At 42.5% G+C, this 25,162-nt stretch overlaps 1 protein-coding gene across 1 annotated transcript in view; it reads right to left on the bottom strand.

Annotated features, from left to right (window-relative positions):
• The window catches only part of qsox2 (quiescin Q6 sulfhydryl oxidase 2), an 85,412-nt gene that overhangs the window by 2,296 nt on the left and 57,954 nt on the right, over positions 1 to 25,162 (bottom strand). The window contains exons 4-9 of the mRNA XM_045708129.1: positions 21,505 to 21,610; positions 21,196 to 21,286; positions 20,898 to 21,043; positions 20,466 to 20,615; positions 20,029 to 20,158; positions 19,789 to 19,911 (exon numbers count right to left, since the gene is read on the bottom strand). Coding sequence (XP_045564085.1) covers positions 19,789 to 19,911; positions 20,029 to 20,158; positions 20,466 to 20,615; positions 20,898 to 21,043; positions 21,196 to 21,286; positions 21,505 to 21,610 — 746 coding nt within the window. The remainder of the gene's footprint in view (positions 1 to 19,788; positions 19,912 to 20,028; positions 20,159 to 20,465; positions 20,616 to 20,897; positions 21,044 to 21,195; positions 21,287 to 21,504; positions 21,611 to 25,162) is intronic.

Here is a 25,162-nt window from a genome sequence, read left to right on the forward strand (position 1 = left end):
TGGCCTGTCACAAGCTGCCCGTTTCGGTAATGCAGTTCGCGAAAAGTGGACCAAGGTTTTTCCATCTACCACATACTGTATTATTAAGGCTGTAATGACGTGTATTTGAACAGGACTGTCTAGTATGGGCCACCGGTTCACAGGATGTGCTATGCATGAGGTGAACCAAATTACATTTTTGAACACAATGTGCCAATTAGGAACATGGAAAAAAACAATTCTGCCAAAGCGCATGTACTACAGCTGTCCACATTAAATTATTCTCAGCCAGCAAGATGAGTGATGTTACAGAACAGCAAAATCAGACATCCCCAGAGTGGTAGGCTAAACTATTCCACTGGTATTCCACAGGTATTCCTCCGGAGGCGCTTTCAAGTTGTTAGTCCCACATGGAGAGAAACTTGCATTCTGATAAGCCCAGTCATTGCAAAACATTTCTAAATGCAATCATGGTAAAAACACAGTTGAAAAAAAAGAGAGAGCGCCCGTCAATTTGAGCCCGACATGACACCAATGCACTTAAATTATTCCAGTAGATTTTGGGTCAGGGCAGTGAGGAAAAAAGTTTACATTGAACTAGTTGGGTGATATACAGTGCATTCGGGAAAGTATTCAGACCCCTTGACTTCTTCCACATTTTGTTACGTTACAGCCTTATTCTAAAATTGATGAAATTGTTTTCTTTCCCTCATCAATCTACACACAATACCACATAACGACAAAGCTACGACATGTTTTGAATTTTTTGCTGAAATATCACATTTACATAAGTATTCAGACTCTTTACACAATACTTTGCTGAAGCACCTTTGGCAGCGAATACAGTCTTGAGCTTGGCACACCTATATTTGGGGAGTTTTTCCCCATTCTTCTCTAAAGATCCTCTCAAGCTCTGTCAGGTTGGATGGGGAGTGTCGCTGCACAGCTATTTTCAGGTCTCTCCAGAGATGTTCGATCGGGTTCAGGTCCGGGCTCTGGCTGGGACATTCAGAGACCTGTCCTGAAGCCACTCCTGCGTTGACTTGGCTGTGTGTTTAGGGTCATTGTCCTGTTAGAAGGTGACCCTTGACCCAGTCTGGGGACCTGGGCGCTCTGGAGCAGGTTTTCATCAAGGATCTTTCTGTACTTTGCTCCGTTCATCTTTCCCTCGATCCTGACTATTCTCCCAGTCCTGCCAATGAAAAACATCCCCACAGCATGATCCTGCCACCACCATGCTTCACCGTAGGGATGGTGCTAGGCTTCCTCCAGACGTGACGCTTGGCATTCAGGCCAAAGAGTTCAATCTTGGTTTCATCAGACCAGAGAATCTTGTTTCTCATGGTCTGATAGTCCTTTAGGCAAACTCCAAGTGGGCTGTCATGTGCCTTTTCCTGAGGAGTGGCTTCCTTTCTGGCCACTCTACCATAAAGGCCTGATTGGTGAAATGCTGCAGAGTCCTTCTGGAAGGTTTTCCCATCCACAGAGGAACTGGAGCTCTGTCAGAGTGACCATCGGGTTCTTGGTCACCTCCCAGTCCCTTCTCCCCCATTTTCTCAGTTTTGCCGGGTGGCTTGGTGGTTCCAAACTTCTTCCATTTAAGAATGGAGGCCACTGTGTTTTTGGGGACATTCAATGCTGTAGACATGTTTTGGTACCCTTCCCCAGATCTGTGCATCCTCAAAATCCTGTCTTGGAGCTTTACGGACAATTTCTTCGACCTCGTGGCTTGTTTTTTGCTCTGACATGCACTGTCAACTGTGGAACCTTATTTAGACAGGTGTGTGCCTTTCCAATCAATTGAATTTACCACAGGTGGATTCCAATCTAGTTGTAGAAACATCGATGATAAATGGAAACAGGATGCACCTGAGCTCAATTTTGAGTCTCATAGCAAAGGGTCTGAATATTTCTGTAAATAAGGTATGTTTTTATTTATTAGCAATACATTTGCAAAAACATATATATTTTCAGTGTCATTATGGGGTATTGTGTGTAGATTGATGAGATTATAATTGATTTAATCCATTTTAGAATTAGGCTGTAACGTAACAAAATGTGGAAAAAGTGAAGGGGTCTGAATACTTTCCAAATGCACTGAATCTCTACGATTTGGTTCTGCCGTACCTACCTACACGTAAGACTCAGTCTTTACCTTCAAGTCTTTATTAAAGATTGAGTAGGTTCTATGATTGAGTGTAGTCACGGTGCGAAGGCGAACGGCAAGGCACTGGAGTGACGAACCACCCTTGCTGTCTCTGCCTGGCCAGCGACCCTATCTTCACTGGCTTGATGGTGCTCCTCTTCCATCCAGCCTTCCTTTCCTCGGGTGTGCGGTGGGGAAATCTTTGTGGGCTATACTCAGCCATGTCTCAGGGTTATAAGTTAGTGGCCTGTTGATTTCCCTTTAGTGGTGTGGGGGCTGTGCTCTGCCAAAGTGGGTGGGGTTATATCCTGCCTGGTTGTCCCTGTCTGGGGGTAACTTTGGTCTGGGCCACGGTTTCCCCGACCCCCCCGTCTCAGTCTCCTGTATCTATACTGCAATAGTCTATGTTCCCGGGGGGCTAGGGTCAGTCTGTCATATCTGGTGTAATTCTCCGGTCTTATTTGGTGTCCTGTGTGATCCCAGACATGCTTCCTCTAATTCTCCCAACTCTCTCTCCCCTACCGGAGGACTTGAACCCTCGGATCATGCCTCTGGACTACCTGGCAGTGCCCGTCCCTAGTCCACGTGGTCATGCTGCTGACCCAGTTTCTGCTGTTCTGCCTGCGTCTATGGAACCCTGACCTGTTCACCAGACCCCCCCAACCCCCTCCCCCACACATGCTGTCTCAACGTCTGAATGCTCGGCTATGAAAAGCCAACTGACAATAATTCACAAAGTGCTGGCCTCTTGGACACTCCACAACCACTGTGATTATTATTTGAACTTTCTATTTGACTCTTCTATGAACGTTTGAACATTTTGAAAAACAATCTGGCCTTAATGGCCATATACTCAATCTCCACCTGGCACAGCAAGAAGAGAACTATCTACTCCTTAGAGCATGAATGCTCTCTAGGTTTCGTCCTAGGTTCCTGCATTTCTAGGGAGTGTTTCCTAGCCACCGTGCATTCTACATCTGCATTGCTTGCTGGGCTGCTGGGTTTTAGGCTCGGTTTCTGTATAAACACTTTGTGACAATATCGGTTGTAAAAAGGGCTCTATAAATTCAATAGATTGATTAATTAAATGATTGAAACGGGGAGCCAGATACTTTCATAGCAGGAATCAACAATGTATAGGCTATTACTGTTGACCAAATTTTGGTTTTAGAATAAATCTACAGGAAACAAGCAAAACCACAGAAAATGACTGACTTACATAAGCAAAATGCTTCAGTAAGAGGGAGGCAATGCAATGTCTGTGAGCAATTTTCTGTTGATCGTCCCAGCTCTACTTTGAGGCCTGATACAGTAGCCTATAGGCTTGGGCTGTATACCATACAGTGCATTCGGAAAGTATTCAGACCCATTCCCGGTTTCCACATTTTGTTACGTTACAGCCTTATTATAAAATTGATTAAATGAAAGGTTTTCATAATCTACAACCAATACCCAATTATGACAAAGCGCAAACAGGTCTCAGAAATTGTTGCAAATGTATAAAAAATAAAGAAAACAAATACCTTATTTACATAAGTATTCAGACCCTTTGCTTACAAGACTCGAAATTGAGCTCAGGTGCATCCTGTTTCCATTGATCATCCTTGAGATGTGGAGTCCACCTGTGGTAAATTCAATTGATTGGACATGATTTGTAAAGGCACACACCTGTCTATATAAGGAACCACAGTTGACAGTGCATGTCAGAGCAAAAATCAAGCCATGAGGTGGAAGGAATTGTCCGTAAAGCTCCGAGACAGGATTGCGTCGAGGCACAGATCTGGGGAAGGGTACCAAACATTGAAGGTCCCCAAGAACACAGTGATCTCCATCATTTTTAAATGGAAGAAGTTTGGAACCACAAAGACTCTTCCTAGAGCTGGCCACACGGCCAAACAGAGCAATCGGGGGAAAAGGGCCTTGGTCAGGGAGATGGCCAAGAACCCGATGGTCACTCTGACAGAGCTCCAGAGTTCCTCTGTGGAGATAAAGAACCTTCCAGAAGGACAACCATCTCTGCAGCACTCCACTAATCAGTCCTTTATGGTAGAGTTTATAAACGAAAGCCACTCCTCAGTAAAAGGCACATGACAGCCCGCTTGGAGTTTGCCAAAAGGCACCTGAAGGACTCTCAGACCATGAGAAACAAGATTCTCTGGTCTGATGAAAGCATCACGTCTGGAGGAAACCTGTAACGATCCCTACGGTGAAGTATGATGGTGGCAGCAGCATGCTGTGGGGATGTTTTTCAGAGGCAGGCACTGGGAGACTGAATGGCGGAAAGTACAGAAAGATCATTGATGAAAACCTTCTCCAGAATGCTCAGGACCTCTGACTGGGGCGATGGTTCACCTTCCAACAGGACAATGACCCAAGCACACATCCAAGACAATGCAGGAGTGGCTTCGGGACACGTTTCTGAATGTCCTTGAGTGGCCCTGAACCCAATAGAACATCTCTGGAGAGACCTGGAAATAGCTGTGCAGTGACGCTCCCCATCCAGCCAGACAGAGCTTGAGAGGATCTACAGAGAAGAATGTGAGAAACTCCCCAAATACAGGAGTGCCAATCTTGTAGCGTCATATCCAAGAAGACTCGAAGCTGTAATCTCTGTCAAAGGTGCTTCAACAAAGTACTGAGTAAAGGGTCTGAATACTAATGTAAATGTATATTTCAGTTTATTTTTTTTAATAAATTTGCAAAACATATTCTGTGTAGATTAGAATAAGGCTGTAACGTAACAAAATGTGGAAAAAGTCAAGGGGTCTGAATACTTTCCGAATGTACTGTTTCAATACCGTTGAAACTATTTGAAATATTTTCAAAAATGTGAATATTTGTAAATACCTGCAGTCAACTTGCACAATACGTTAGGAGATAAAGAATATTGTTTTCTTCATTTCACCTGTCACATTATTATGAAGCTTACGGTAGTCCCCAGTTACGTTGTGTCTGTTTACCAGCACACAACAACAAGAGACAGGAGCCTTGTGAGTCACTCACTGTTGTGCAGCTTGCGCCAGGTGATCTAATTATAGTATGGAATTCACAACTAAATGTTTGCCAGCTAGATTTCGTCTAACTATTAACCTGTTGGGTCTAGGGGGCAGCATTTGCACGTCTGGATAAAAAAAATGTACCCGATTTAATCTGGTTACTAATCCTACCCAGTAACTAGAATATGCATATACTTATTATATATGGATAGAAAACACTCTAAAGTTTCCAAAACTGTTTGAATGGTGTCTGTGAGTATAACAGAACTCATTTGGCAGGCAAAACCCTGAGACATTTTCTGACAGGAAGTGGATACCTGATGTGTTGTATTGACTTTAAACCTATCCCATTGAAAAACACAGGGGTTTAGGAATATTTTGGCACTTCCTATTGCTTCCACTAGATGTCACCAGCCTTTACAAAGTGTTTTGAGTCTTCTGGAGGGAGATCTGACCGAACAAGAGCCATGGAACGATGATGTCCCACTAGACACCTGGCGCGCGAGTTCATCTTGGGTACCCTCGTTCCAATACGTTATAAAAGAGTATGCATTCGTCCACCTTGAATATTATTCATGTTCTGGTTAAAAAGGCCCTAATGATTTATGCTATACAACGTTTGACATGTTTGAACGAACGGAAATATATTTTTTCCCCTCGTTCATGACGAGAAGTCCGGCTGGCTTACATCATGTGCTAACGAGACGGAGATTTTTGGACATAAATGATGAGCTTTTTTGAACAAAACTACATTCGTTATGGACCTGTGATACCTGGAAGTGACATCTGATGAAGAGAATCAAAGGTAATGGATTATTTACATAGTATTTTCGATTTTAGATCTCCCCAACATGACGTCTAGTCTGTATCGCAACGCGTATTTTTCTGGGCGCAGTGCTCAGATTATTGCAAAGTGTGATTTCCCAGTAAGGTTATTTTTAAATCTGGCAAGTTGATTGCGTTCAAGAGATGTAAATCTATAATTCTTTAAATGACAATATAATATTTTACCAATGTTTTCTAATTTTAATTATTTAATTTGTTACGCTGACTTGACTGCCGGTTATTGGAGGGAAACGATTTCCTCAACATCAATGCCATAGTAAAACGCTGTTTTTGGATATAAATATGAACTTGATAGAACTAAAAATGCATGCATTGTCTAACATAATGTCCTAGGAGTGTCATCTGATGGAGATTGTAAAAGGTTAGTGCATCATTTTAGCTGGTTTTATGGTTTTGGTGACCCTGTCTTTGACTTGACAAAACATTACACACAACTCTTGTAAATGTACTGTCCTAACATACTCTAAATTTATGCTTTCGCCATAAAACCTTTTTGAAATCGTAAAACGTGGTTAGATTAAGGAGATGTTTATCTTTCAAATGGTGTAAAATAGTTGTATTTTTGAAAAATTTGAATTTTGACATTTATTTGGATTCAAATTTGCCGCTCTTGAAATGCACCTGCTGTTGATGGAGTGCACCACGGGTGGCACGCTAGCGTCCCACCTAGCCCCAAGAGGTTAAGTTTACTGTCTAAAATGTGCCAAATGCTCTGCAGTTGTGCATTTGGTTTGCTAATTTAGTAGCTAGTTAGCTATCTAGCTTAGTGGTTAGCTTCTTCCGTAATCAAGCCTTTGCTTGATAACAGCAGAGAATCCCCTCCTGGATCAAGAGCCTTGCTGGCTAATATTTGTTTAGTGTGTGCAACAAACTGCAAGTAGCATTTGAGTTACTTGTATAGTTTACGTGAAACTGTACAATATGTTCGCACTTTGCTCGTTAGCATTTAGTTATCATTCTCTATGGAATTTAACATGTACTTGTTACCATTGCTAATTTGAAAAATTGTCCCTACTTTTGGACTGAAACCCCCCACAGAACAGTGGCCCAAGAACAGAGGTACATACCAAACCACTGATTTAGTGAACGGTTGCACCCCTACTAATTTTGTGGCGGCCTACAAGAACCTGTCGGATGTCGCGGCCATTCGTTGGCAAAAACCAACATTTAATGAAAATGTGTTTTTGAGGAAATAAAGTTTGATACTTTAACCCCCTGTACTTTATTGTAATTAAAACGTATTGTATGATTATTGAAAGTAAATAGTTAATTTCCAATTTTTTTAATTTTTTTTGCATGTTAGCTAGCATGTCCAATTTGAAAACGCTAGCTCAAACTTGCAGCTGACTTGGCCCATTCAAGATAACATGCTACAGATCAATGAAATCAGGCTGAATTATACGCAAAATAATTATCTAGCTAGCTAGTAATGTAGTAGAATAAAGTTGTCACTTACAATCAACATTGTAGTTATAAATACAAGTGGCTCAGACTTTCATTTTGTCAACAAGTAGCCATTTGCAGGAGCGAACGTTAAATCGATTCATAAAACAGGTCCCCCACTTTCTACCGATGTTGCGTGATCAGTGACACGAAAAGCGACCAAAATATATTAACAGTATTGCAGTAATTTCACCAGTTCATATTATTTAGATTTTATGTAGCAAAGCAATCGATACACTATCCTAAACTTGTTGAAATCGAGAGGCATCGTGCTGTCATTCATTCTAAAAATGAGCCCTGGCCACTTACCTTCACTCCCCTCAAAGATATTAACCTCTCTGGGCAAGGTCGGACGTGACCGTCCCACATTATTCAACAGCCAGTGAAATAGCATGGCGCGAAATACAAATATGCAAAAATATCATAATTTCAATTTCTCAAACATACACTTCTCCTTAATGTAACCACATTGTCCGATTTCAAAAAGGCTTTACAGCAAAAGCAAAACACTAGATTATGTTAGGAGAGTACATAGACAAAAATAACCACATAGCCATTTTCCAAGCAAGGATATGTGTCACAAAAACCCTAAACACAGCTAAATGAAGCACTAACCTTTGACGATCTTCATCAGATGACACTCCTAGGACATCATGTTACACAATACATGTATGTTTTGTTCGATATAGTTCATATTTATATCCAAAAACAGCATTTTACATTGGCGCGTGATGTTCAGAAAATGTACTCCCACCAAAACCACAGATGAATGTGCACATCAATTTACAAAAACACTCATCATAAACGTTGACAAAATACATAAATTATTTAAAGAATTATAGATACAGTACCCCTGGATGCAACCGCTGTGTCAGATTTTAAAATAGCTTTACGGAGAAAGCACATTTTTCAATATTCTGAGTACATAGCTCGCCATCACAGCAAGCTATACAGACAGCCACCAAGTTCGGGGTCAACTAAACTCAGAATTAGTATTAGAAATATTGTCTTACCTTTGCTGATCTTCGTCAGAATGCACTCCCAGGACTGCAACTTCCACAAGAAATGTTCTTTTTGTTCGAAATAATCCATATTTATGTCCAAATACCTCCGTTTTGTTCGTGCGTTCAGGTCACTATCCAATGGCATAATGCGCAAGCGTGATTCCAGACAAAGTCAAAATGTTCCATTACCGTTAGTAGAAACATGTCAAACATTGTTTGCAATCAATCTTTAGGCTATTTTTTACGTAAAATTGCGATAATATTCCAACCGGACAATAGCGTATTCATTCCAGAAGTAAAAGAAGGAACGGCGCGCTCCCGGGATCGCGCATATCCAAGTGCTTTGTCCATAGGCAGTCCACTCATTGACTGAGCTACTATTATCTGCCCAGTGACAGGAGAGTGCTGAAAGAACTTTATGAAGGCTGTTGACAGCCAATGGAAGCCTTAGGAAGTGCAACGTGACCCCACAGACACTGTTGTTTTTCGATAGGGATTAGAAACTTCCTGGTTGACTTTCTCTCAGGTTTTTGCCTGCCATATGACTTCTGTTATACTTACAGACACCATTCAAACAGTTTTAGAAACGTCAGAGTGTTTTCTATCCAAATCTACTAATAGTATGCATATTCTAGTTTCTGGGCCAGAGTAGTAACCAGTTTAATTTGGGTACGTTTTTCATCCGGCCGTGAAAATACTGCCCCCTATACTTTAAGAAGTTTTAAAGCACTGGAAAGGTGTAGATGAGAGCACGATTACATTTGTTTTGATCAGTCATGTAAATTTAAGTGTTGAAAACATTTTGGCACACTATATAAAAAGAAGATTGAGAACAAGCTATAGAATATTGGCGTTTTGGCGCAGGAAAAGCTGACGAGCACTAGCTAACGCTACATAGCAAAACACACACACACACACACACACACATATATATATATTTTTTTTTAACAAATCGATACTTGGAGATAAAATATCGACAGAATATCGTCCAAAATAATATTGTGATATGTAACTATTGATTTTAACCTAGCTTGTGTGTAGAGTGCACCCTTGAGCTTGTGTCTAACCGCTGGTCACCCACCCCCCACCCGTATATTTGGGGGAAAAGGCTGCTGGTTATCTGCATAACACTGATCTTCAACAAATCACAGGAAGGCCCGTCTTCGCCAAAGTATGTGAGGTCACATGATATCACAAAAAAGCTAGCATTATTGAAACTATGTTTAAGGTGGGGTTATACCAAGTGTTTTTTCTCTTAATTTATGCTTTGGCTACAACTACAAGTTGATAATGTATGTGATATCAACAGAGAAGTATATTTTCTGGGTGATTTAAATATTGACTGGCTCTCATAAAGCTGCCCACTTCACATCTTTACTAATGCTGCATACATTTGCTCTAAGGGTTGGTAACAGGCTGATTGGTCGGCTATTTGAGCCAGTAAAAGGGACTTTACTTTTCTTGGGTAGCGGAATGACTTTGGCTTCCAACCAGGCCTGAGGGCACACACTTTATAGTAGGCTTAAATTGAAGATGTGGCAATATCGTCCCCTATTATCTTCAGTAATTTTCCATCCAGATTGTCAGACCCTGGCGGCTTTTCATTGTTGATAGACAACAATAATTTTCTTCACCTCTTCCACACTGACTACGGAATTCAAAAGTATAATTTGGTCAGATATACTTGAATGTATAGTGTCAGCGTTTTGTTGCTGGTGTTTCATACCTAAGTTTGCTTATTTTGCCAAGAAAAAGTCATTAAAGTAGTTGGCAATATCAGTGGCTTTTGTGATGATGGATCCGAGTTACCCTTTTTTCAAATATTTCATTTAATGTGCTCCGAAGCTTTTTACTTTTTATTTATTTTTGTTTCATAGTATATATTTTTCATATTTAGTTTAGTCACATGATTTCCGAATTTGCAGTACATTTGCCGATCAGTTGGGCTGCCAGACTTATTTGCCATACCTTTTGCCTCCTTCCTCTCAACCATACTATTTTTCAATTCCTCATCAATCCAAGGGGATTTACAGTTTTTACAATCATTTTCTTAATGGGTGCGTGCTTATTAGTAACTGGAATAAGCAATTTCATAAGTGTCAAGTGCAGCGTCTCGTTGCTCCTCATTACACACCACAGACCAGCAAATATTCTTTACATAATCAACATATGAATCACTACAAAACTTATTGTATGACCTCATATACAGACCTCTTAGGCCCAGACTTTGTAACTTTAATTTTCCTATATATGGCTACTATATTGTTATCACTACATCCTATGGATTTGGATACTGCATATTCTAGTTACTGGGCAGGAGTAGTAACCAGATTAAATCGGGTACGTTTTTTTATCCGGCCGTGCAAATACTGCCCCCTATCCCCAACAGGTTAGCCTCTCTAGGCTAGGCGGGACGAATTCGTCCCACCTACGTAACAGCCACTGCCAGCCTGTGGCGCGATTTTCAAAACCTTAAAAATCCTATTACTTCAATTTCTCAAACATATGACTATTTTACAGCCATTTAAAGATAAGACTCTCGTTAATCTAACCACACTGTCCGATTTCAAAAAGGCTTTACAACGAAAGCAAAACATTAGATTATGTCAGCAGAGTACCAAGCCAGAAATAATCAGACACCCATTTTTCAAGCCAGCATATAATGTCACCAAAACCCAGAAGACAGCTAAATGCAGCACTCACCTTTGATGATCTTCATCAGATGACAACCCTAGGACATTATGTTATACAATACATGCATGTTTTGTTCAATCAAGTTCATATTTATATCAAAAACCAGCTTTTTACATTAGCATGTGACGTTCAGAACTAGCATACCCCCGCAAACTTCCGTGGAATTCGCTAACATTTTACTAAATTACTCACGATAAACGTTCACAAAAAGCATAACAATTATTTTAAGAATTATAGATACAGACCTCCTCTATGCACTCGATATGTCCGATTTTAAAATAGCTTTTGGTGAAAGCACATTTTGCAATATTCTAAGTACATAGCCCAGGCATCACGGGCTCGCTTATTTAGACACCCGGCAAGTTTAGCACTCACCATAATCATATTTACTATTATAAAAATTTCATTACCTTTTGTTGTCTTCGTCAGAATACACACCCAGGACAGCTACTTCAATAACAAATGTTGGTTTGGTCCAAAATAATCCATCGTTATATCCGAATAGCGGCGTTTTGTTCGTATGCGTTCCAGACACTATCCGAAATAGTAAAGAAGTGTCGCGCGCATGGCGCAATTCGTGACAATAAAATTCTAAGTATTCCATGACCGTACTTCGAAGCATGTCAACCGCTGTTTAAAATCAATTTTTACGACATTTTTCTCATAGAAAAGCGATAATATTCCGACAGGGAATCTCCTTTTCGGCAAACAGAGGAAAAAAATCCCAAAGGCGGGGCGGTCGGGGTCACGCGCATAAGCTAGTGTCTCTTGATGGGCCACTTGAGAGAGGCGATAATGTGTTTCAGCCTGGGGCTGGAATGACGACATTCTTTTTTTTCCCGGGCTCTGAGCGCCTATGGACGACGTGGGAAGTGTCACGTTAGAGCAGAGATCCTTAGTAAATGATAGAGATGGAAAAGAAGTTCAACAAATGGTCAGACAGGCCACTTCCTGTAAAGGAATCTCTCAGGTTTTGACCTGCCATTTGAGTTCTGTTATACTCACAGACACCATTCAAACAGTTTTAGAAAATTTAGGGTGTTTTCTATCCATATGTAATAAGTATATGCATATTCTAGTTACTGAGTAGGAGTGGTAACCAGATTAAATCGGGTATGTTTTTTATCCAGCCGTGTCAATGCTGCCCCCTAGCCCTAACAGGTTAATAAACTTCAGGAAAAAATGGTGTTTGACCAGATACCATGCTATTCACAGTAAACAAATATACAGACTTTCACCATGCTTACAGGGAAGGTCACTCAACAAGCATAGCACTTACACAAATGACTGATGATTGGCTCAGAGAAATTGATGATAAAATGATTGTGGGGGCTGTCCTGTTAGACTTCAATGCAGCATTGACATTATCGATCATAGTGTGCTGCTGGAAAAACTATGTTATGGCTTTACACACCTTGCTATAATGTGGATAAAGAGTTACTTGTCTAAAAGAACACAGAGGGTGTTCTTTAATGGAAGCCTCAAACATAATCCAGGTATAATCAGGAATTCCCCAGGGTAGCTGTTAAGGCCCCTTACTTTTTTCAATCTTTACTAATGACATGCCACTGGCCTTGAGTAAAGCCAGTGTGTATGTATGTGGATGTCAACACTATACACGTCAGCTACTACAGCAACTTAAATGACTGCAACACTTAACAAAGAACTGCAGTTAGTTTCGGAATGGGTAGCAAGGAATAAGTTACTCCAAATATTTCCAAAACTAAAAGCAATGTATTATGTCTCCTAATTAATAATGTGGAAATTGACCCTGGATTGTAAACTGTCATGGTCAAAACATATTGATACAACAGTAGCTAAAGAAGTCTGTCCATAAGAGAAGTCTGTCCATAATAAAAGCGCTGCTCTGCCTTAACACTATCAACAAGGCAGGTCCTACAGGCCCTAGTTTTGTCCCACCTACTGTTCAGTAGAGTGGTCAGGTACCACCAAGAATGACTTTTTGTTTTGCAGTTGGCTCAGAATAGGGCAGCACGGCTGGCGCTTAAAAGTACACAGAGAGCTAACATTAATGACATGCATGTCAATGGCTCAAAGTGGAAAAGAGATTGACTTCATCACTAATTGTTTTTGTAAGGGGTGTAAGCTAAATGTACTGAGCTGTCTGTTTAAAATACTTGCACATACAGACACCCATGCATACCCCACGAGTGCTTGACTTCCGGTTTGGAGCGAGCAGTCGCACTACGCTTCGCTCCACAGGTTATATTACACTTAATTACATTACAACGGTTTGATTTGTTTGATCTGAGCAATTTTTCTTAGCTAGCTACATAGCCATCTTTGTATCAAAGATAATTGTGTAGTTTAGAGTAATTAGAGTAATTATCGAGGCTAGCTATCTTCGTCCTCCTAACGTAGTCATCACTGCTAGCTAGCTAGTCAACACTGCTAGCTAGCCAACCAGCCAACTTCTACCGACTAGCAGCACTGTAGAAACTATTACATTACAACGGAACGACTTGATTAGTGTAGTGTTAGTGTTAGTTAGTGAGCCAGCTACATAGTTGTCTTTGCATCTAAGATAATTGTGTAGTTTAGAGTAATTATCGAGGCTATCTAGCCAGCCGCGACGCCAGACTTAGTCAACACACCTAGTCATCATTAACCCACTGCTAGCTAGCCAACCGTTACCGACTAGCAGCGCTGTAGATACTAATACTTTACAACGGAACGATTTGACTAGTGCAGTGTTAGCTAGCTACATAGTTGTCTTTGTCATAGCTTGATAATTGTGTAGTTTAGTAATTATCAAGGTTAGCTAGCCAGCTATTTCCGTCCCCCGCGACGCCATTTTTCCAAACCCAGCCAACTATTACCGACGAGCAGCATTGTAGAAACTAAATACATTACAAAGGAATGTCTTGATTAGTGTTATGTTCGCTAGCTACAAAGTTGCTTTTGTATCATGACAAGGTGTAGTACTGAAACTATCGAGGTTACCTAGCCAGCTACACGTTCAAAGTCAACAACGCAGCCACTGCTAGCTAGCCTACTCCACCAGCCAGCAGTACTGTATCATTTTCGTCATTTTAGTCAATAAGATTTTTGCAACGTAAGCTTAACTTTCTGAACATTCGAGACGTGTAGTCCACTTGTCATTCCAATCTCCTTTGCATTAGCGTAGCCTCTTCTGTAGCTTGTCAACTATGTGTCTGTCTATCCATGTTCTCTCCCCTCTGCACAGGCCATACAAACGCTCCACACTGCGTGGCCGCTGCCACTCTAACCTGGTGGTCCCAGCGCGCACGACCCACGTGGAGTTCCAGATCTCCGGCAGCCTCTGGAACTGCCGGTCTGCGGCCAACAAGGCTGAGTTCATCTCAGCCTATGCTACCCTCCAGTCCCTAGACTTCCTGGCGCTGACGGAAACATGGATTACCACAGATAACACTGCTACTCCTACGGCTCTCTCCTCGTCTGCCCACGTGTTCTCGCATACCCCTAGAGCATCGGGCCAGCGGGGTGGTGGCACTGGAATCCTCATCTCTCCCAAGTGGACATTCTCTCTTTCTCCCCTGACCCATCTGTCTATCTCCTCATTTGAATTCCATGCTGTCACAGTTACCAGCCCTTTCAAGCTTAACATCCTTATCATTTATCGCCCTCCAGGTTCCCTTGGAGAGTTCATCAATGAGCTTGACGCCTTGATAAGTTCCTTTCCTGAGGATGGCTCACCTCTCAGTTCTGGGTGACTTTAACCTCCCCACGTCTACCTTTGACTCATTCCTCTCTGCCTCCTTCTTTCCACTCCTCTCCTCTTTTGACCTCACCCTCTCACCTTCCCCCCCTACTCACAAGGCAGGCAATACGCTTGACCTCATCTTTACTAGATGCTGTTCTTCCACTAATCTCATTGCAACTCCCCTCCAAGTCTCTGACCACTACCTTGTATCCTTTTCCCTCTCGCTCTCATCCAACACTTCTCACTCTGCCCCTACTCGGATGGTATTGCGCCGTCCCAACCTTCGCTCTCTCTCTCCCGCTACTCTCTCCTCTTCCATCCTATCATCTCTTCCCTCTGCTCAAACCTTCTCCAACCGATCTCCTGATTCTGCCTAAACCCTCCTCTCCTCCCTCTCTGCATCCTTTGATTTTCTCTGTCCCCTATCCTCCAGGCCGGCTCGGTCCTCCCCTCCTGCTCCGTGGCTCGACGACTCACTGCGAGCTCACAGAACAGGGCTCCGGGCAGCCGAGCGGAAATGGAGGAAAACTCGCCTCCCTGCGGACCTGCCATCCTTTCACTCCCTCCTCTCTACATTTTCCTCTTCTGTCTCTGCTGCTAAAGCCACCTTCTACCACTCTAAATTCCAAGCATCTGCCTCTAACCCTAGGAAGCTCTTTGCTACCTTCTCCTCCCTCCTGAATCCTCCTCCCCCTCCTCCTCCCTCTCTGCGGATGACTTCGTCAACCATTTTGAAAAGAAGGTTGACGACATCCGATCCTCGTTTGCTAAGTCAAACGACACCGCTGGTCCTGCTCACACTGCCCAACCCTGTGCTTTGACCTCTTTCTCCCCTCTCTCTCCAGATGAAATCTTGCGTCTTGTGACGGCCGGCCGCCCAAAAACCTGCCCACTTGACCCTATCCCCTCCTCTCTTCTCCAGACCATTTCCGGAGACCTTCTCCCCTACCTCACCTCGCTCATCAACTCATCCTTGACCGCTGGCTACGTCCCTTCCGTCTTCAAGAGAGCGAGAGTTGCACCCCTTCTGAAAAAACCTACACTCGATCCCTCCGATGTCAACAACTACAGACCAGTATCCCTTCTTTCTTTTCTCTCCAAAACTCTTGAACGTGCCGTCCTTGGCCAGCTCTCCTGCTATCTCTCTCAGAATGACCTTCTTGATCCTAATCAGTCAGGTTTCAAGACTGGGCATTCAACTGAGACTGCTCTTCTCTGTGTCACGGAGGCTCTCCGCACTGCTAAAGCTAACTCTCTCTCCTCTGCTTTCATCCTTCTCGACCTATCTGCTGCCTTTGATACTGTGAACCATCAGATCCTCCTCTCCACCCTCTCTGAGTTGGGCATCTCCGGCGCGGCCCACGCTTGGATTGCGTCCTACCTGACAGGTCGCTCCTACCAGGTGGCGTGGCGAGAATCTGTCTCCGCACCACGTGCTCTCACCACTGGTGTCCCCCAGGGCTCTGTTCTAGGCCCTCTCCTATTCTCGCTATACACCAAGTCACTTGGCTCTGTCATATCCTCACATGGTCTCTCCTATCATTGCTACGCAGATGACACACAATTAATCTTCTCCTTTCCCCCTTCTGATAACCAGGTGGCGAATCGCATCTCTGCATGTCTGGCAGACATATCAGTGTGGATGACGGATCACCACCTCAAGCTGAACCTCGGCAAGACGGAGCTGCTCTTCCTCCCGGGGAAGGACTGCCCGTTCCATGATCTCGCCATCACGGTTGACAACTCCCTTGTGTCCTCCTCCGAGTGCTAAGAACCTTGGCGTGACCCTGGACAACACCCTGTCGTTCTCCACTAACATCAAGGCGGTGACCCGATCCTGTAGGTTCATGCTCTACAACATTCGCAGAGTACGACCCTGCCTCACACAGGAAGCGGCGCAGGTCCTAATCCAGGCACTTGTCATCTCCCGCCTGGATTACTGCAACTCGCTGTTGGCTGGGCTCCCTGCCTGTGCCACTAAACCCCTACAACTCATCCAGAACGCCGCAGCCCGTCTGGTGTTCAACCTTCCCAAGTTCTCTCACGTCACCCCGCTCCTCCGCTCTCTCCACTGGCTCCCAGTTGAGGCTCGCATCCGCTACAAGACCATGGTGCTTGCCTACGGAGCTGTGAGGGGAACGGCACCTCCGTACCTTCAGGCTCTGATCAGGCCCTACACCCAAACAAGGGCACTGCGTTCATCCACCTCTGGCCTGCTGGCCCCCCTACCTCTGAGGAAGCACAGTTCCCGCTCAGCCCAGTCAAAACTGTTCGCTGCTCCGGCACCCCAATGGTGGAACAAGCTCCCTCACGACGCCAGGACAGCGGAGTCAATCACCACCTTCCGGAGACACCTGAAACCCCACCTCTTTAAGGAATACCTGGGATAGGATAAAGTAATCCTTCTAACCCCCCCCTTAAAAGATTTAGATGCACTATTGTAAAGTGGTTGTTCCACTGGATATTATAAGGTGAATGCACCAATTTGTAAGTCGCTCTGGATAAGAGCGTCTGCTAAATGTCTTAAATGTAAACGTAAATGAGACATGCCACCAGGTGTCTCTTCACAGTCTCCAAGAGCAGAAAAGACTATGGAAGTCGCACAGTACCACATACAGCCATGAATACATGGAATTCTATTCCACATCAGGTAACTGATGCAAGCAGTAGAATCAGATAAAAAAAAAATATATATATATATATATATATATATATACACACACACACACACCTTACGGAACAACAGGGACTGTGAAGAGACAAAGTTACAGACGCATGCATACATTGTGATAGTGTTGCCTTGTGGTATTAATTATTTTTGGCTAGTAAGAATTTAATCTCGGTGGCACGAGTGGCCAGCGCAAATTTTTCTTAATGTCTACCACTGCTATACAGAAACACTTTGTTTACAAATGATGGAGTTAAATGTGAACTCATTTTTGTAGTCGTTTTGGGCTCCCGAGTGGCGCAGCGGTCTAAGGCACTGCATCTCAGAGCTAGAGGCATCACTACAGACCCTGGTTCGATTCCAGGCTGTATCACAACCGGCCGTGATTGTGAGTCCCATAGGGCGGCACACAATTGGCCCAGCGTCGTCCGGGTTAGGGTTTGACCGGGGTAGGCCGTCATTGTAAATAAGAATTTGTTCTTAACCTGTTATGGATAGGGGGCAGTATTTTCACAGCCAGATAAAAAACGTACCCGATTTAATCTGATTATTACTCCTGCCCAGAAACTAGAATATGCATATAATTATTAGCTTTGGATAGAAAACACTCCAAAGTTTCTAAAACTGTTTGAATGGTGTCTGTGAGTATTACAGAACTCATTTGGCAGGCCAAAACCTGAGAAGATTCTGTACAGGAAGTACCCTGTCTGACCATTTCTTGGCCTTCTTTGCCATCTCTATCCATTACAAAGGATCTCTGCTGTTACGTGACACTTCCTACGGCTCACATGGTCTCTCAGAAGGCGGCAAAAAGCTGAATCGTGGCTTTGCAGGCTCTGGTTGAAACAAAGTAGCGCGTTTGGGTAGTGGCTGGTTACAGTACTGTGAGACTCAGGCGCGTGCCCGCGTCGACAGAATGCTTTGTTTTCTTTCCTCTGTTTACCTTTTTTAGGAGAAAAATTGCATAAAAATTGATTTTAAACAGCGGTTGACATGCTTCGAAGTACGGTAATAGAATATTTAGAAATCTTTTGTCACGAATTGCGCCATGCTCGTAACCCTTATTTACACTTCGGATAGTGTCTTGAACGCACAAACAAAACGCCGCATTTTGAACCAAACCAACATTTGTTATTGAAGTAGCAGTCCTGGGAGTGCATTCTGACGAAGAACACCAAAGGTAATCAAACTTTTGTAATAGTAAATCGGAGTTTGGTCAGGGCTAAACTTGGTCGGTGTCTAAATGGCTAGCCGTGATGGCTGGGCTATCTACTGAGAATATTGCAAAATGTGCTTTCACCGAAAAGCTATTTTAAAATCGGACATATCGAGTGCATAGAGGAGTTCTGTATCTATAATTCTTAAAATAATTGTTATGCTTTTTGTGAACGTTTATCGTGAGTAATTTAGTAAATTCACCGGATGTTTGCGGGGGTATGCTAGTTCTGAACGTCACATGCTAATGTAAAAAAGGTGGTTTTTGATATAAATATGAACTTGATTGAACAAAACATGCATGCATTGTATAACATAATGTCCTAGGGTTGTCATCTGATGAAGATCATCAAAGGTTAGTGCTGCATTTAGCTGTGGTTTTGTTTTTTGTGACATTATATGCTAGCTTGAAAAATGGGTGTCTGATTATTTCTGGCTGGGTACTCTGCTGACATAATCTAATGTTTTGCTTTCGCTGTAAAGCCTTTTTGAAATCGGACAGTGTGGTTAGATTAACGAGAGTCTTGTCTTTAAAATGCTGTAAAATAGTCATATGTTTGAAAAATTGAAGTTTTTGGATTTTAGAGGAGTTTGTATTTCGCGCCACGCCCATCATTGGATATTGGAGCAGGTGTTCCGCTAGCGGAACATCTAGATGTAAGAGGTTAACTGACTTGCCTAGTTAAATAAATAAAAAACTTTTTCCCTTCATAAACGAAAACCGAACAAGAACCAAAAATCAAGGGACAAACAAAGTGTTGTGAACCGTTTGTTACATTGGTTGTTTAAAAGGATAGTTGAACTAATTTGACTTCCTTAGGCTGTGGTTGTTTCCTCTAAACTGTTTCTAAATTTGATTACTGGTTACTTAGCAATGTTAAGAATAATCTGGCTAGCATTTTTGGTAAAAGTACCAATGCTAGTGGAAATGGATTGTTTCCATTAGAAATGCATTCAAGTACACCCCTTCTGCAAAAAGGGACACCCTCCCCCACTTTACCAACTTTTCCTGAATGGCCCTTTAAACTATGCCAAACAGCTATTTTATTTGAGCACTTGATAATGAAATATCACACAAATGCCTCCCTTACCCGCATCTTGTTGTTGACCAAGTCGAGGATGGCATCAAAGGGGATTTTCTCCAGGGGAAGACTGACCAGCCATTCCAGAAGAGTCTCTAAGAGTTTTACCACAGACTGGCGACCAGGGAAGAGCTGGGATTCAAGAATCAAAGAAAAGATAAATGTTACTTCTCTAATAGAAACAAGAGGGTAAATATTGTTTACTTGTTTGTGCGGACCCACTTCACTTCAGCCTTAGAGCACTTATACCTTAGCAACCACTGTCACAAAGTCTTTGAAGGTCTTGAGCTCTTCTCCCTCCAGGGTTTGGTGGGTAGCCAGCTCTACTCTCAGCAGGTAGTGCAACCCTGACTCAAGGTCCGCCATGTACACCTTGGACCTGGAGAAAATCAGGGAGACAGGTAGCCTAACGGTTAAGAGCATGGACCAGTAACCGAAAGGTCGCTGGTTTGAATCCACGAGCAGACTAGGTGAAAAATCTGTTGATTTGCCCTTGAGCAAGGCACGTAACCCTACCTGCACCTGCAAGTTGTTCTGGATAAGAACATCTGCTAAAATGACAAAACTTTTAAAATCAATGATGGGGCCTCAGATCAGACATGGTTACACACAAAGAATGCACCCACACATACCCACTGGTATCGTCTTCATGCATATATAAGATACTGTATTAGCATCAGACTCACTTCTCAAAGTCCTTCAAGGCCTCAGCCGTCCCGGGACCTCGTGGTCCCTCCAGTAGGGGCTTCTGGGGTGCTCCAGAGGTGCTCAGCTTTCTGTGGACCCCTAGGAGAAGCTTGAGGAACGAGGAGAAGAAGAAGCGCAGTCTTTTCTGCCTGGTGATACAGAAATATCAGAGCAACATTTAAAATGCCTGGATTTATAAAACAGACTACATAAAGAAGTCAAACATTTCACTGACAATTGGGATGAAATATTTTTAAATAATAATTACATGTTTGTAAAAAATAAATAAAACAACAACAATGCTATATCCTGTTCCCATACAATCCATTAAAAGAGAATGGTATGCCAACTACAAAAACACATTTGTTGAGTCTCCAACATTTGAACCAGAACTCCTGGAGAAGTAAATATAGTGGAGGTTGCCAACTTACACATGCAGAATGGCATGTGTTCCATTAGGGTGGAGAAGGTATGCTGAGGGGAAAGAGTTGATGCCAAGCTTCTCTGTGAGGCTCTTTTCTGAACTCAATGCCCTCTTCACTGTTAGCCCCTGATACATCATCAGGTCCAAGATAACCTATAGAACAGTTGACGTTACTTTATATATATTTAAACCCTATATTAACCCTATAAAGCAGCATTTAAGTTAAATTACTTCGTTGTTTTGAAGTCTAATTGTATAAGAATGCCATGAAAGGTAAAGTTCAGTTTCATTTGAAATCAGCATACCTCTCTGCCAACATAGGAGTCCTCGTTCTCAACAATGACAGCTGTGTATTGGTTGGATTTCTGACCAATCAAAGGCAATATATCTGCAGAGCTGGAAAGAGGAAATGAGACACACTCAATTTAATATGATAATCACCTGTATTGTGTGACACTCACTTTTCATTGAGCGTTTAAAAAAAAATCTACCTGACAGTGGCCCATATTAGCAGACATATGGCAGTGTAAAAGGACAGAGGTTATTTAGCAAACCATGGCATAGGTTCTGGTCCCAAGATTGTGTTGAAGCCCAAGGTGTGCCACTGGACAAACCTGTAAGGCTCAAGTGGAGGGCAGCTGACAGGCCAGTCCTGTCTTGTGTGGTTCTGGAGGAAGTTGACCATCAGCTGTCGCACTGTCTGTAACTCCCTATCTGCACCTGGGGAGAGATGAGAATAGAGCTTGGCGATATTGATAAAAACCCATATCTCGATAAATTGCCAATAAATTGACCCGATAAACAGAACCATAAATATATTTATCCACAATCTGCTCTCCAGTCCTCCTGGAGTGTCTTAACAAAATGAAACCAAAATATTTAGACTGACTTCATCCAGTGTCCAGAAAAATGTATTTGCACTATATAAAATAGGTGCATAATTAACGATATATAGCCTCATATTTCTGACAATTTTATACAAAAAACGATTAGATTTGTGTCTACCTTCAACTGATAAAAGGTTGATTGTGATATGATTAAGAGAAAACAATTACCCTGAGGGTGTGGTGCCTGGACTTAAGATATGAGAAATGACATACTCACAGAAATTTGTGACTCTCCCCTCTGTAACTAAAACAACCATAGTTGCTTTGAAAACTATTTTTCCGCAATTGCATTTTGAGCAACGGCCATATGCTTGTGCTTCTCAGAATGCATCTCTCCCTACTTTGTGCGCACAGTGGGGAAAGGGAGTGAGAGTGGTACGCTCACACAGCAGCTGCTAGTGAAACGGAGACAGCCAGTTAATTTCATAGTAGGAATCAACATAACGAACAGACATTACGGTTGAGATGCATTGTTTTACAACAATCTACATAAACTTTGTGTAGCAAAATCCCGAGCATTCCCAACGCAGGCAAAATGCTTCAGTAAGGAGGAAGACAACATCAGTCATTTTCGGTTTAATGTCCCAGCTCTAGATGAGAGGTTGACATCTGCACACACTCTGGTCCTTTATACAGGAGAGAACACAGTAGGTAGGGCTGTGAAGGTCATGGAATTTTGTGGATGACAGTAATTGACCAGCCATATGACCGCGGTCACCGTTCAAATGTATATATACTTTACATGGCCAAAAGTATGTGGACAACCTATCAAATTTGTCAATTTGGCTATTTCAGCCACACCCGTTGCTGACAGGTGTATACAATCGAGCACACAGCCAAGCAATCTCCATAGACAAACATTGGCAGTAGAATGCTCTTACTGAAGAACCCAGTGACTTTCAACATGGCACCATAATAGGATGCCACCTTTCCAATAAGTCAGTTTGTCAAATTTCTGTCCTGCTAGAGCTGCCCAGGACAACTGTAAGTGCTGTTATTATGAAGTGGAAACGTCTAGGAGCAACAACGGCTCAGCCGCAAAGTGGTAGGCCACACAAGCTCACAGAACGTGACCACCGAGTGAGAAAGCGCATAAAAAGAGTCTCTGGAAGCAACGTCAGCACATGAACGGTTCGACAGGAAGTTCATGAAATGGGTTTCCATGGCCGAGCAGCCGCACACAAGCCTAAGATGACCATGCGCAATGCCAAGCGTCGGCTGGAGTGGTGTAAAGCTCACTGCCATTGGACTCTGGAGCAGTGGAAACGCGCTCTCTAGAATGATGAATCATGTTTTTCCATCTTGCATTCGAACGGACAAATCTGGGTTTAGCGGATGCCTGGAGAACGCTACCTGCCCGAATACATAGTGCCAACTGTAAAGTTTGGTGGAGGAGGAATAATAGTCTGGGGCTGTTTTTCATGGTCGGGATAGGCCCCTTAGTTCCAGTGAAGGGAAATCTTAACGTTACAGCATACAATGACATTCTAGATGATTCTGTGCTTCCAACTTTGTGGCAACAGTTTGGGAAATTTTCCGATTTGAAGTTGCTTGAAAAGGTATGAGCTATGCTTTGTCTTTTGCACAGCTGTAAACACTTGATCAGTCATTCTCAATTTGACAAGCACTTGATTATTGCTTGAATTTCCCCGCGGCATCCCATTTTTGCAGCCATAATGCACCCTAAAAGAATCCATGCCTTTCGCGACCAGTGGCCTTTGCGCCCTTCTCCCTGAGAGCTGCGCGCTCTGAAGCACCTCTCACTCACGTGATTGGGTATTTCTCAAAGGCTACAAGTGAAGACAGACACGTCGGGGACTCAACTGCACGCTTCCTTATCCAATTCCGATTGCATATTGAAGATAATGGAAGAACTGTCCACATTTACTTTTCGTCAGCCAACAAGATGAGTAGGCCAAACGAACAGCAAAAGCTCCAGTCTATCTCAATATATTATCCACCATAGTACAGAAGTTAACCTATTCTATTCTGGGTTAGAAATAAATACACCAAACAGTCTGGGACCGTTTTGGGATGCGATAGATCTCAAATTAATACAACCACAAGCAACAGATCAGAACATTTAGCTTAAAATGTTGATAAACTATTAGGCAATTTTTTCACATTATAAGCACAGCAATGAGCACACGGCAGTAGGCTATACGCGCAAATGTTCCAAAAGTCATAAGACTCCTGAACAGGTAATCAAATGGCTACCCGGACTATTTGCATTGTGTGCCCCCCACCCCTCTTTTTACGACGCTGCTACCCTCTGTTTATCATATATGCATAGTCACATTCATGTTCATACTACTTCAATTGGGCCGACCAACCAGTGCTCCGGCACAGTGGCTAACCGGGCTATCTGCATTGTGTCCGGCCACCCACCAACCCCTCTTTTACGCTACTGTATAAAGCCTGTCTTTTTACTGTTGTTTTATTTCTTTACCTATTGCTCACCAAATACCTTTTTTGCACTATTGGTTAGAGCCTGTAAGTAAGCATTTCACTGTAAGGTCTACACCCGTCGTATTCAGCGCACGTGACAAATAAACTTTGATTTGAAATACCATTATCAAAAGTGACCGCAAATGCGATTATGCATGTAATGCTTTTATTAAATGCCAGTTAGGCTCTACACCCATCGTAAAGCGGATTAATGTGTTTATTTTTAAGAAGTTATTTGGCCACTTTAGTTGTAATACAAACCTCATCAAAACATATACGCCTATAGGTCTACATGAGGTGTGCAACTATGATTTGAAAAAAGTCCTTGTTTCTTGCCTTACGCTGGGCATCATTCACAAGTGACAAAACATAATTCACAAGTGATAAGCTAATATTGTCACCCATCAGACTAATCTTGATTTAATCTGGTCTTTACATAAACTAAATAATATATGTGTGAAATTTGTTTTGATTTAGAATGGACCATTATCATGCACCTGTCTTGAAACAGGGACAGGGGGGAAAAAATACATGTAATCTATGCACTTAAATAGAGAAGGGAGGACACTTTTTCTGTGGTTCATTTTCATGCCATCCAGGTGGGCTATACTCCTGTTATAAAGACAAGCAATGTGCTTAACATTAAGAAAGTCGTGAAATTAATATAGTAGGCCTAGCCAATAGAAAGTTGATTGGATCCTGTCGTGGAAATTCAGTACTGAGAAAGACTTCATTTCTTCAAACAATCATACTTATTTAATATTGATAAATTATTGCAATAATGAAACCGTCAGGCCAACAGTCTTGACTGTTAGGCAGAGATCCTAATTAATAATGAAAAAACAGACATCTTATATAGGATGACTAAAATGCTTAGTCATGCAGATCAAAGGGCATCATAAGCCACACTGGACTCATCCTGTCTTTATCTGCACCT

This window comes from Salmo salar, chromosome ssa26 (assembly GCF_905237065.1).
Source record: "Salmo salar chromosome ssa26, Ssal_v3.1, whole genome shotgun sequence".
Taxonomy (NCBI): Eukaryota; Metazoa; Chordata; class Actinopteri; order Salmoniformes; family Salmonidae; genus Salmo; species Salmo salar.